This window comes from Heptranchias perlo, unplaced genomic scaffold (assembly GCF_035084215.1).
Source record: "Heptranchias perlo isolate sHepPer1 unplaced genomic scaffold, sHepPer1.hap1 HAP1_SCAFFOLD_1464, whole genome shotgun sequence".
In the NCBI taxonomy this organism is placed as follows: Eukaryota; Metazoa; Chordata; class Chondrichthyes; order Hexanchiformes; family Hexanchidae; genus Heptranchias; species Heptranchias perlo.
Window position 1 is genome coordinate 18,565 of NW_027138716.1, and position 13,881 is coordinate 32,445.

Genomic DNA, 13,881 nt, shown 5'->3' on the forward strand with positions numbered 1-13,881 from the left:
GAAACTTCTGTGCAACCTTTAAAAAGGTCAACCTGGGGGCCAGTGGGTCAGAGAGGGTCTGGACTTGTCTCTTTCATCCCACTCTCTAATACCTTGGCTTAGCAATATTATTATATAAGGATACAAGATGTTCAGGAAAATAGGGAAGGAAAGAAAGGAAGGGGGGATGGCAGTATTGATTAAGGAGAATATTGCAGTGCTGGAGAGAGAGGAGGTCCTGGAGGGATCAAGGACAGAATCTATTTGGTTAGAGTTAAGAAACAAAAGAGGTTACACTACTGGGTGTATTCTATAGGCCACCAACTAGTGGAAAGGATATAGAGGAGCGAATTTGCAGGGAAATTACAGAGAGGTGCAAAAGCTATAGAGTAGTGATAACGGGGGACTTCAACTATCCTAATATAGACTGGGATGATAACAATAAGGGGCAAAGAGGGGGAGGAATTTTTGAAATGTGTTCAGGAGAACTTTCTTGACCAGTACGTTTCTGGCCCAGTGAGGAAGGAGGCATTGCTGGACCTGGTTCTAGGAATAAGGCGGGCCAAGTGGAGTAAGTGACAGTGAGAGAGCATTTAGGGAGCAGCGATCATAGTATCAGAAGGTTTAGAATAGCTATGGAAAAGGACAAGGACCACTCTAAAGTAAAAATACTCAATTGGAGGAGGGCCAATTTCAGTGGGATGAGAACAGATTTGGCCCGGGTAAATTGGAATCAAACATTGGCAGGCAAAACAGTGGGCAGCCTTTATGGAGGAGATAGTTCCGGTACAGTCTAGGTACATTCCCATGAGGGAGGAAGGTTGGGCAACTAAAGCCAGAGCTCCCTGGATGACAAAAGCGATAGTGAGTAAGATGAAGTGGAAAAAAGGGGCGTATGACAGATGTCAGGTTGATAACACAAGTGAGAAACAGGCAGAATATAGAAAGTTCAGAGGGGAAATGAAAAAGGAAATAAGAGGGACAAAGACAGAGTATGAGAAAAGACTGGCAGCCAACATAAAAGGCAATCCAAAAGTCTTCTACAGGTATGTAAACAGTAAATAGGTAGTAAGAGGAGGGGTGGGGCCAATTAGGGACCACAAAGGAGATCTACTCATGGAGGCAGAGGGCATGGCCGAGGTACTAAATGAGTACTTTGCATCTGTCTTTACCAAGGAAGAAGATGCTGCCAGAGTCTCAGTAAAAGGATAGTTGAGATACTGGATGGACTAAAAATTGAAAAAGAGGTACTAGAAAGGCTGGCTGTACTTAAAGTAGATAAGTCACCCAGTTCTGGATGGGATGCATCTTAGGTTGCTGCGGGAAGTAAGGGTGGAAATTGTGGAGGTACTGGCCATAATCTTCCAAACATCCTTAGATATGGGGGTGATGCCAGAGGACTGCAGAATTGCAAATGTTACACCCTTGTTCAAAAAAGGGTGTAAGGATAAACCCAGCAACAAAAGGCCAATCAGTTTAACCTCGGTGATGGAGAAACTTTTAAAAATAATAAACCGAGACAGAATTAACGGTCACTTGGACAAGTGTGATTGATTAGAGAAAGCCAGCATGGATTTGTTAATGGCAAATCGTGTTTAACGAACTTGATAGAGTTTTTTGATGAGGTAACAGACTTGTGCTCCAGAACTAGCCGCACCTCTAGCCAAACTGTTCCAGTACAGCTACAACACTGGCATCTACCTGACAATATGGAAAATTGCCCAGGTATGTCCTGTCCACAAAAGACAGGACAAATCCAATCTGGCCAATTACCGCCCCATCAGTCTACTCTCAATCATCAGCAAAGTGATGGAAGGTGTGATCGATAGTGCAAGGACCACTTGGCTCCAGACCTCATTACAGCCTTGGTCCAAACATGGACAAAAGAGCTGAATTCCAGAGGTGAGGTGAGAGTGACATCAAGGCAGCAGTTGACTGGGTGTGGCACCAAGGAGCCCTAGTAAAATTGAAGTCAATGGGAATCAAGGGGAAATCTCTCCAGTGGCTGGAGCCATACCTAGCACAAAGGAAGATGGTAGTGGTTGTTGAAGGCCAATCATCTCAGCCCCAGGACATTGCTGCAGGAGTTCCTCAGGCCAGTGTCCTAGGCCCAACCATTTTCAGCTGCTTCATCAATGTCCTTCCCTCCATCATAAGGTCAGAAATGGGGATGTTCGCTGATGATTGCACAGTGCTCAGTTCCATAAGAACATAAGAAATAGAAGCAGGAGTCGGCCAATCGGCCCCTCGAGCCTGCTCCGCCATTCAATAAGATCATGGCTGATCTGATCCTAACCTCAAATCTAAATTCATGTTCAATTTCCTGCCCGCTCCCCGTAACCCCCAATTCCCTTTACTTCTAGGAAACTGTCTATTTCTGTTTTAAATTTATTTAATGATGTAGCTTCCACAGCTTCCTGGGGCAGCAAATTCCACAGACCTACTACCCTCTGAGTGAAGAAGTTTCTCCTCATCTGAGTTTTGAAAGAGCAGCCCCTTATTCTAAGATTATGCACCCCAGTTCTAGTTTCACCCATCCTTGGGAACATCCTTACCGCATCCACCCGATCAAGCCCCTTCACAATCTTATATGTTTCAATAAGATCACCTCTCATTCTTCTGAACTCCAATGAGTAGAGTCCCAATCTACTCAACCTCTCCTCATATGTCCGCCCCCTCATCCCCGGGATTAACCGAGTGAACCTTCTTTGTACTGCCTCGAGAGCAAGTATGTCTTTTCTTAAGTATGGAGACCAAAACTGTATGCAGTATTCCAGGTGCGGTCTCACCAATACCTTATATAACTGCAGCAATACCTCTCTGTTTTTATATTCTATCCCCTGAGCAATAAAAGCCAACATTCCGTTGGCCTTCTTGATCACCTGCTGCACCTGCATACTAACCTTTTGATTTTCTTGCACTAGGACCCCCAGATCCCTTTGTACTGCGGTACTTTCCAATTTCTCGCCATTAAGATAATAACTTGCTCTCCGATTTTTCCTGCCAATGTGCATAACCTCACATTTTCCAATATTGTATTGCATCTGCCAAAACTCCGCCCACTCACCCAGCCTGTCTATATCCCCTTGTAGGTTTTTTATGTCCTCCTCACTCTCTACTTTCCCTCCCATCTTTGTATCATCTGCAAACTTTGATATGTTACACTCGGTCCCCTCCTCCAAATCGTTAATATAGATTGTAAAGAGTTGGGGACCCAGCACCGACCCCTGCGGAACACCACTGGCTACTGGTTGCCAGTCTGAGAATGCACCATTTATCCCAACTCTCTGCTTCCTGTTAGATAACCAATCGTCCACCCATGCCAGAATATTACCCCCAATCCAGTGATTCTTTATCTTGAGCAATAATCTTTTATGTGGCACCTTGTCGAATGCCTTCTGGAAGTCCAAATACACTACGTCCACTGGTTCCCCTTTATCCACCCTGTACGTTATATCCTCAAAGAACTCAAGCAAATTTGTCAGACATGACTTCCCCTTCGTAAAGCCATGCTGACTTTGTCCTATTAAATTATGTTTATCCAAATGTTCCGCTACTGTCTCCTTAATAATAGACTCCAAAATTTTACCCACCACAGATGTTAAACTAACTGGTCTATAATTTCCAGCCTTCTGCCTACTACCCTTTTTAAATAAGGGTGTTACATTAGCAGCTTTCCAATCTGCCGGGACCTTTGTCGAGTCCAGAGAATTTTGGAAAATTATTACCAAAGCATCCACAATCCCTACTGCCACTTCCCTCAAGACCCGAGGATGTAAGCCATCAGGTCCAGGGGATTTACCCGCCTTGAGTCCCATTAATTTACTGAGTACCAATTCCTTAGTGATTTATTCGTATTTAGCTCCTCCCCGCCTCGTGCCCCCTATTTGTCCAGTGTTGGGATATTCTTAGTGTCCTCTACCGTAAAGACTGAAACAAAATATTTGTTCAGCATTTTTGCCATCTCCATGTTTCCCACCATTAATTTCCCGGTCTCATCCTCTAAGGGACCTACGTTTGCCTTAGCCACCCTTTTTCTTTTTATATAACTGTTCCATTCGCAACCCTCAGATAATGAAGCAATCCGTGCCCACATGCAGCAAGAGACAGCCTGACCATCTCCCCTTGACATTCAACGGCATTATCATCGCCGAATCCCCCACCATCAACATCCTGGGGGTCACCATTGACCAGAAACTTAACTGGACCAGCCACATAAATACTGTGGCTGCAAGAGCAGGTCAGAGGCTGGGTATTCTGCGGTAAGTGACTCACCTCCTGACTTCCCAAAGCCTTTCCACCATCTACAAGGCACAAGTCAGGAGTGTGATGGAATACTTTCCACTTGCCTGGATGAGTGCAGCTCCAACAACACTCAAGAAGCTCGACACCATAGAATCATAGAAAATAGGAGCAAGAGTAGGCCATTTGGCCCTTCAGGCCTGCTCCGCCATTCAAAATGATCATGGCTGATCGTCTAACTCAGTACCCTGTTCCCGCTTTTTCCCCATATCCCTTGATCCCTTTAGCATTAAGAAATATATCTATCTCCTTCTTGAATATATTTCATGACTTGGCCTTCGCTGCCTTCTGTGGTAGAGAATTCCACAGGTTCACCATCCTTTGAGTGAAGAAATTTCTCCTCATCTCGGTTCTAAATGGCATACCCCGTATCCTGAGACTGTGACCCCTGGTTCTGGACTCCCCAGCCATCGGGAACATCCTCCCTGCATCTAATCTGTCTCGGCCTGTTAGAATTTTATATGTTCAAATGAGATCTCCTCTCATTCTTCTAAACTCTAGTGAATATAGGCCTAGTCGACACAATCTCTCCTCATACGTCAGTCCTGCCATCCCAGGAATCAGTCTGGTAAACCTTCATTCCACTCCCTCCATGGCAAGGACATCCTTCCTCAGATAAGGAGACCAAAACTGCACACAATACTCCAGATGTGATCTCACCAAGGCCCTGTATAACTGCAGTAAGACATCCCTGCTCCTGTACTCAAATCCTCTTGCAATGAAGGCCAACATACCATTCGCCTTCCTAACTGCTTGCTGCACCTGAATGCTCGCTTTCAGCGACTGGTGTACAAGGACACCCAGGTCTCGTTGCACCTCCCCTTTATCCAATCTGTCACCATTCAGATAATAATCTGCCTTTCTGTTTTTACAACCAAAGTGGATAACCTCACATTTATCCACATTATACTGCATCTGCCATGTATTTGCCCACTCACCCAACTTGTCTAAATCACATTGGAGCCTCTTTGCATCCTCCTCACAGCTCACATTCCACCCCAGCTTTGTGTCATCTGCAAACTTGGAAATGTTACATTCAATTCCCTCATCCAAATCATTGATATATATTGTGAATAGCTGAGGTCCAAGCACTGATCCCTGCGGTACCCCACTAGTCACTGCCTGCCGGAAAAAGACCTGTTTATTCCTACTCTCTGTTTCCTTTCTGTCAACCAATTCTCAATCCATGCCAGTATATTCCCCCCAATCCCATGTGCTTTAATTTTGCACACTAACCTCTGGTGTGGGACTTTATCAAAAGCCTTCTGAAAATCAAAGTACACCACATCCACTGGTTCTCCCCTATCTATTTTACTAGTTACCTCCTCAAAAAACTCCAGTAGATTTGTTAAGCATGATTTCCCTTTCATAAACCCATGCCGTCCAAGTGTTCTGTTATCACATCTTTTATAAAAGACTCATCCAGGACAAAGCAGCCCACTTGATTGGCACCCCATCCACCACCCTAAACATTCACTCCCTTCACCACTGGCGCACAGTGGCTGCAGTGTGTACCATCCACAGGATGCACTGCAGCAACTCACCAAGGCTTCTTCGACAGCACCTCCCAAGCTCACGACCTTTAGCACCTGGAAGGTCAAGGGCAGCAGGCACATGGGAACAACACCACCTGCACGTTCCCCTCCAAGTCACAATCCATCCCGACTTGGAAATATATCGCCGTTCCTTCATCATCGCTGGGTCAAAATCCTGGAACTCCTAACAGCACTGTGGGAGAACCTTCACCACACGGACTGCAGTGGTTCAAGAAGGCAGCTCACCACCACCTTCTCAAGGGCAATTAGGGATGGGCAATAAATGCTGGCCTTGCCAGCGGCGCCCACATCCCATTAACGAATTTTAAAAAAGAGGGTTGATGAGGGCAATGCACGTGATGTGGTATATATGGACTTTCAAAAGGTGTTTGATAAAGTGCCGCACGGTAAGCTTATCATCAAGATTGCAGCCCGTGGAATAAAGGAGGCAGTAGCAACATGGTTACAGAATTAGCTAAATGACAGGAAACAGAGAGTAGTGGGAATGGTTGTTTCTCGGACTGGAGGGAGGTGTACAGTGGTGTTCCCCAGGGGTCGGTGCTGGGACTACTGCTTTTCTTGATTTTTATTAATGACTTGGACTTGGGTGTACAGGGCACAATTTCAAAATCTGCAGATGACACAAAACTTGGAAGGGTAGTGAGCAGTGAGCAGGATAGTGATAGACTTCAAGAGGATATAGACAGGCTGGTGAAATGGGCGGTCATGTGGCAGATGAAATTTAACACAGAAAAATACGGTGATACATTTCAGTAGGAAGTACAAAGAGAGGCAATATAAACTAGAGGGCACAATTCTAAAAGGGGTACAGAACAGAGAGATCTGGGGGTATATGTACACAAATCGTTGAAGTTGGCAAGGCAGGTTAAAAAAATATACGGGATCCTGGGCTTTACAAATAGAGGCATAGGGCTCAATTTTAAAACCGAGCCGGGAAGGGAGCAGGAGGTCAAAATGAGGAAGGGAAACCCATTAGTATGGGTTTCCCAGACTTCCTTACGATTATGACGTAAGGACGTTGTTTATTTTTTATTGTCGGTTTCCCGTCCGACTGACCGGCCTGATTGACAGACTGGTCTCAGTTGGATGGGAGACTAACCAGGGAGAAGACGTGTTCAAGTAAGTCAGCAGGTAAGTCTTTGTTTGTATGGACGGGGGGAGCACGGGTGGGCAGGGGGGCATGGGGGCATGGGTGGGCTTAAGTTGGCATGGGTGGGCATAGTTGGCACGGGGGTCATGAGTCATGGGGGAGGGATCGGGGGTCAGTCACAGTGGGGGGGTGTTGGGATCGGGGGTCTGTGATCATTGAGGGGGAGGATCAGGGATCGGGGCGCAGGGGTGGGAAGTTTGGGGGTCGGGGGTGGGAGGATCGGGGGTCTGCGACCATTGAGGTGGAGGACTGGGGGTCGGAGAACCGGGGGTCGAGGGTGGGGGGGGGGGGGGGGGGTGGTGACCGTGATCGTTGGGGAAGGGGTCAGTGCAGGTAGGCTTGTTGGGCCTGGGCAAAGCACTCCTGCTCCTTTGGGCTCACCTTCTGTGCCTTTCTAGGCACATATCTGTTAGTCTCGGGCCTTCTTGCCTCCTTTCACGAGGCGTAAAACAGAAGGCCCAGGAATCCCATCCCTCCAGGTTTGAAATCGGGAAGTCCAGAAAAATGGAGGCCCGAAGACCCCTTGAAAGGTTTTAAGGCCCGACCTGCCTCCTGGGAGCGAGTTAGTTGCCTGCCCTTCTGCCTGCCCTGGTGAAAACCGGAAATGGGCGAGTTGGAGGCGGGTTTGAAATGGTGGCAATTTTCAATGCCCCCCTGCCCTCAATCCACCCGTTTTTCATTTTTAAAATTGAGTAATGGAGTACAAAAGTAACAAAGTTATATTGAACCTTTATAAAACACTGGTTTGGTCACAGCTGGAGCATTGTGTCCAGTTCTGGGCACCGTACTTTAGGAAAGAGGGTGCAGAAGAGATTGACTAGGATGATTCCAGGGATGAGGGACTTCAGTTATGTGGATAGACTGGAGAAGTTGGGGTTGTTCTCCTTGGAACAGAGAAGGTTGCGAGGAGATTTGATAGAGGTGTTCAAAATCATGACAGGTCTAGACAGAGTAGATAGAGAGAAACTGTTCCCATTGGTGGAAGGGTCAAGAACCAGAGGGCATAGATTGGCAAAAGAACCAAAGGTGACATGAGGAAAAACTTTTTTACACAGCGAGTGGTTGGGATCTGGAATGCACTGCCCGAGGGGGTGGTGGAGGCAGATTCAATCATGGCCTTCAAAAGGGAACTGGATAAGTACTTGAAGGGAAAAAAAATTGCAGGGCTACGGGGATAGGGCGGGGGAGTGAGACTAGCTGGATTGCTCTTGCATAGAGCTGTTGCAGACTCAATGGGCCGAATGGCCTTCTTCCATGCTATAACCTTTCTATGATTCTATTTTACTGGTACAGAATTATGACCACTCAAACAACTCCATCTGTACCCAGAAGGGCCCCACCCAGGAGAAGAACATTAAACATCGCTGGTGTGAACCTCCCAGCCCCTGAATGAGAATTAAGGCGAGAGGCACAGACTCCTGGGTGTGAATATCAGCAATCCGCCAGGAATATAACTCATGATGCCTGGAGGGAGCTCACACATTCAACTAGAGCCAACTATTTCATCCCCGGGGCTACAGACCAGTGCTGCAAAAAACTGAACGTCACCAGGGCAGGAAAGATAACACACTGGGCACCAACACACTCCACACCCTCTTAAAGCAACACACAACTAACCCTTCACAGTATACCGTGGTTAACTCTGTATCATGCACTAAGGAATACCCAGCTCCCCTAGAGCCAAGAACTGGCATACACAACTTAAAACTCTTCCTCCACTTTAACAGCCTCATACCCGCATCTCTTACTTCACCTCTTCCATGCCACTTGAAGCACACTCCTCTACAGCCAGCCTTATGCTCATTTACTTTATCTTGCTCACCAAGGGTAGGCCACCGCGGGGGGGCATTTCCACCTTGAAACCCTCACTCCCTTCGAGGACAAGGCCATGGAGCTTTTGGGCACTCACTTGGCCCTTGTGGTGCCAGGTTAGTGACTGAGCTCCTGTACAGTCTCACTGGAAACCCTGTGAAGCACCAGACACAACTTTCCATCCCCTTCTCTGTCTCCTTAATCCCAAGGAGGTCATTCTCACCCTTTTTGCCTTCTACCCTCACTTCCTGTAGATCCACCACAGCAATGAGCAGCACAGGAGGAGGAAGATGATGATGAGGAGGCAGCTAGGGAGACATTTCTGCTTTGTTGTATATGACGATCATGAGGAAGAGGAGACTAAGAAGTGGATACCTTCTCCATCATTACCCGTCATCCTCTGCCCCTTCCCCTGCCAACTCAGCACCTACGTCTCGTTTCCTTGTGCAGGCATCAGCTCAGAAACTTTCATCTGGGGGTAATTAGATAGTGAGAATGTGGGACTGTGTGATCCAAAGAGTATGAGGTAATTGGAAGAGTGGGGAATGGGTGAGGATGTGCCTCCTTCCCAGTGGAGAACTCAAGGGTAGTCACCTGAGAAGTATGTTCAAGCAACATCATTCCACTGTGCAGGCTCTATGAGGATGTGCGGCAACTGATAGGGTGCGACCCTCGAGTCTACAGCTCTCCTTTACAGCAACATCTGAGAGGTTTCTCTTCCTTGCAGGAATCAGTGCAATGGGTAACAGTTTCACTGGGATCTGCAGCAGGTCCCTGGCTAAGAAGCAGTCAGGGCCCAGTGAAATGGCGTGAGTCTACCTGCCTGATAATGTAGCCCAACACCCCCCACCTCTCAGGACAGCAGCACACGTCAGGCCTCATGCCAGGCGGAGGTGGCACCAGGCTGCCCAGGAACAAGCTCTAGAGAGGCAGCCAGCAGCAACAGCTTCCTGCCAGGATTAAGCTGCCATGAGACCAGAGCCACCTCAAGCCCATGAGCACGCACTGCCAGCCACCTTCTGCGATCCAGGCCCTCAAGGAGCACTAGAATAGGTGACAGAAAGATGTGTGTGTTAACCAGAGGAGGCAGAGTGTTAAGAATAGTGTGATTATTTGTTTGCACTTTGCAATTATAGTATTAAATTAGACTGCACACTGACATGGCATTTTGTTACACATGGAGATTACAATCATACAGGAAAGGGTGCACTTGTTTGGTGTTGACTGATTCATTGAGGTGATAATTACTGGCACGATCATGTGGGGCAAAGAGGCCTGATGTGCTGTCTTGTGGTAGGATGGGTAGTCGATTGAGGGAATTACTCTTCATTTGCAAGGGGGGGAAAGAAGGTCAGGCTGTGGGGTTCAAAGAAGACTGATTTAGGCAGGACGTTTGAGAGATCAGTCGCTTTATGCTCCTTGCAGCAGTCAGCCAGGACTCCTCAGAATGCAGGTCACCCCGGTGGTCAGCTCCATGTAGTTTTGAATCCACCAGAGCCTGGGCCTCCTGCTCAGCGATGTTATGGAACTGCCCTTCCTGAATGGCAAAGCTATGAAGAGCACAGCAGGCCCTGGTTCTGGACACGATCTGCAGCACACCTGTACAGGCAGCAAAAGCAAACTTTCAACACCCCTATGGTTCTCTCGATCCAGCCTGGTAGCTGCACGTGCCTCACCATAAGGCCATCAGCCACGGGAGCAGGGCTCAGCTTTGTCGCCCAGAACCCATCAGTGGATCTGATTCTCTTCCCCGAACAGGTCAGGGGGGTCCCGAATGCCAAAGGGTGAAGGCATCAGGGCAACTTCCTGCATATGGGTGAATGCTCTGATTGTTGTCACACACTATCTAGACACCGAGGGAGTGGAATCCATTACTGCCTGAAACGATCCTGAGCCATAGAAGGTGAGGGCAGCAGTGACCTTCATAGCCAGAGAGCATTTGAGCAAATGAGTTTGGCTCCCTACAGCAGGTCATACAGATTTTCCATTGCATCTTTAACGAAGTGAACTTTTCTTATGCAGAGTTCCTCATGTGACCTGTGCTGCCTGAATATTCTTTGGTGAGGAGGGGGATGTAGTATCACACCCTCTTCCTTCTTGAGCTCTTCCTCCATGATAATGGTATAGAGTGGTATGCCTATAGGAAAAGCCAAACTTTCCCCTGAGATGTCCTGACTGCAGAGGGGTGTGGGAAGGGGAGGGGACTGAAAACCTTCCAGTAGGCCGACCCTCTGAGATGCAGTCAGAATTAATTGTAGGTCTTAGCAGAAAAAAATGCAAAATAAGAAGGGTTCATAAAGTGCTTCCAAGCTGCAGAAATCCCCCCATAGGTTTCCAGACTCTTGAAGATAACTTCAGCCTTAATCAAGAGCTCCTGCACCTCAGTCTAACTTACTCAGAGTGCATTAGTAGTGCAAACCCAGGAAACTTGCAGCTCCTGTGCCATTGACCCTCAGTCTGAAATTTACACATGAAGCCAGCAGAGGGTCTGTGGGCAAATCGCAGGAAGGCTCAAAAAGCATGAGGAAACTTAGGGGAAGCATTTTAGAGGTGCACAAGTGGATAAAATGGCCTCCACCCAAATTTCCTCACTAAAATTAATTCCTGCAGCGTTCTTGCAGGTAAATACACCTATACGGCAAGGAAATTCACCCCAACATGTAGATATATTGACTGGGACAAATTTGATGTTTTGAAACAAAATAATATTTTGACAGTTTTTATGAATTCTTTAGAGAAGTAAGAGATGGGGATAGGAATCTTGAAAATTCAAACTGATTTTGAACAAAAATCTGGAGTATCATGAAAAAAATGTAGGATAATCTACAGATTGACTTGGCAAACAAAATAATCTGAATGGAATTTCATCCCAAAATGATATTACTACCTACTATTTAGGGAATGAGATTTTTTCCCAAGCCTGCATTAGAGTAAAGAATGAGTGACTCAGACAAACGGACATTAAACATTACCAGCTGGCTGCTCATCCCCACGACTTCTCACTGGAATGCTGAGTGACCAGGCAGCAGTTGGTGGAGGAGCTGTGAGCAGAACACAAATAGGAAAATAGCAGTCAACAGAAAGTAATAAATGGAAGCACAGGATCAGCAGCCAATAAAGAAGCAAACTTGGGCGCAGTGTTAGTGACCGGCGGAGATGGGCCATGTTTACTTTGACTATAGTTGATGAGTAGTCATTGAAATGAAAAATGATGGACAGTGGCTGGAATAATCCAGGCATGACTGTACTTTGACTTCCTTTCTTGTAAACCATACTTGCTATCTGCTTTGTTGTTCTAGTTAGCCTGTAGCCTGTGACGGTCCTTAAACTGGATAGTGCCTAGCAGCAGGCCAATACTACACAATACTGGTGACACTTCTGCCACCAATCACTGGGTTGGATTAATTTGTTTGCTTGTTTCTAAAAACACTTTCTACCTTTTACGCAAATTATTCAATGCCAGTGTGACTTATGTTTCCAGACAGACACAGCACTGGACCAGTGCACTGTGAATCACTCCTAGGATAAATATTCAGACAGACACAGCACTGGACTATTTTACACCAAGCAGCATTGGATCTCCATTCCAATCAGAACCATCCACTAACATAAGATTTCCACTATCTCTATTCTCTATCCTTAGTTCCTGCAGATAGACCCAATAAAAATGTCCCAAATTCATGGAATTCAACCCAGGGTTCTAAAGCTGAAACAACGATGGTTAGTAACAGTTTTTCTTAATGATTCTGTGTCTGCCTTTCCATTCAACATGGCTTCAATGCCTGGAGTCCAATATAGTTTTGTTTTGACTGAGTCATTAAGGACACCAAGGCAATAGTGACATGGATCTGGCTTTGAATGCAGCTGCTGTATGACACTATTCTGATTTAGATGCTGCTAGCAGTAAACAGCACAAAAATCATCCACTGCGAGTGGCCTTTTGGAACAGATCCTCCAGAGACAACAGCTGGGTTTGTATGGGATACAGCATTAAGGCCAGAGTCAAGCAAATGTCATCTTTGATAAAATAGGCTAGACCACATCTTTAGCATCAGTCATATTCATTGTGATAGGTCTGCCCACCTTTCATTATTGATTACAATTAAAATGGGGTTACTGCTTTGATGGAGCATGATTGTTGTTGCATACAATGGATGGCAACAGTCACACTGCATGTTTGATTGGTAAGGAAAGGGAGAGGTGCCATGGAAATTAACATAAACCTGATGAGTGTCTTAGTTTGGCTTCAGCATTGTAAAGGGGATGGGTGCCAAGTAGGATAATTAGAATCCACTGATTGGCTTAATTTGTCTCCAGTGATTTAGGATAATTTCAGAAATGTTCTATTTCATTCCTGAAGCAGATAAATATTTCTGTTGTAGCTAACCATGCCTCGCTGCGGTCCCTCACACGGCGACACATTTAAAACATTAAAGATGCTATTTGCACATACTTGCACAAGGCGGTCCTTTGCACATCCTCCCCTCCTCCACAGGTCCAGGGCACTGCTGTTCCCAATGTTGGTTGTGTGTGGAGCAGGTCCGTCGGCGTGTCTGTACTCCTGTCTGATCACAGGGTGCGGTACAAGAGCCCCAGCCTGACCACTGGGACCAGAAACCCTGAGCTACGGCAGATATGGATCCTGAGAAAATGATCAAGAATTTGTTTAGTTTCTGAATTGTTGACCTGGAATATTAAAAGGTATTTCTTCCCATTTTTAATTTATTTTCTTTCACTTTCTCCTTTTGTCTGCTCACATCATGAATCATTCCCTAGCCAATAGATTGGAAAGTCAATCTGCTACTAGGATTCTACTAAAGTTGCTATTGAGCCAGTCACTGGGAGCCACAATACAGGGATGAAAATCGAGCAGATTCTGCAACAGTCAGGTAATCTGCTTACTGCCCAAGCGCCAAAGTTGCAAATTACTCCTAATGGTCATAAAATTCCACGAATGGTGATCACAATAGTCACACCAGGATTACACTTGACAGTGCTCTCCAACACGAAGCTCTCTGTAGTACATGAGTACAATTGGAGGGCACTTCATTTGCATGAGGCATGTGAGCACAAGTACCACAT

At 46.4% G+C, this 13,881-nt stretch overlaps 1 protein-coding gene across 1 annotated transcript in view; it reads right to left on the bottom strand.

Moving 5' to 3' along the window:
* Window positions 1-13,417, bottom strand: part of LOC137309053 (cartilage intermediate layer protein 1-like) — a 28,070-nt gene extending 14,653 nt beyond the window's left edge. Inside the window, exons 1-2 of the mRNA XM_067977390.1 lie at window positions 13,253-13,417; window positions 11,772-11,840 (exon numbers count right to left, since the gene is read on the bottom strand). Coding sequence (XP_067833491.1) covers window positions 11,772-11,840; window positions 13,253-13,277 — 94 coding nt within the window. The 5' untranslated portion in view covers window positions 13,278-13,417. The remainder of the gene's footprint in view (window positions 1-11,771; window positions 11,841-13,252) is intronic.
* Between the last annotated feature and the right edge of the window lie 464 nt (window positions 13,418-13,881).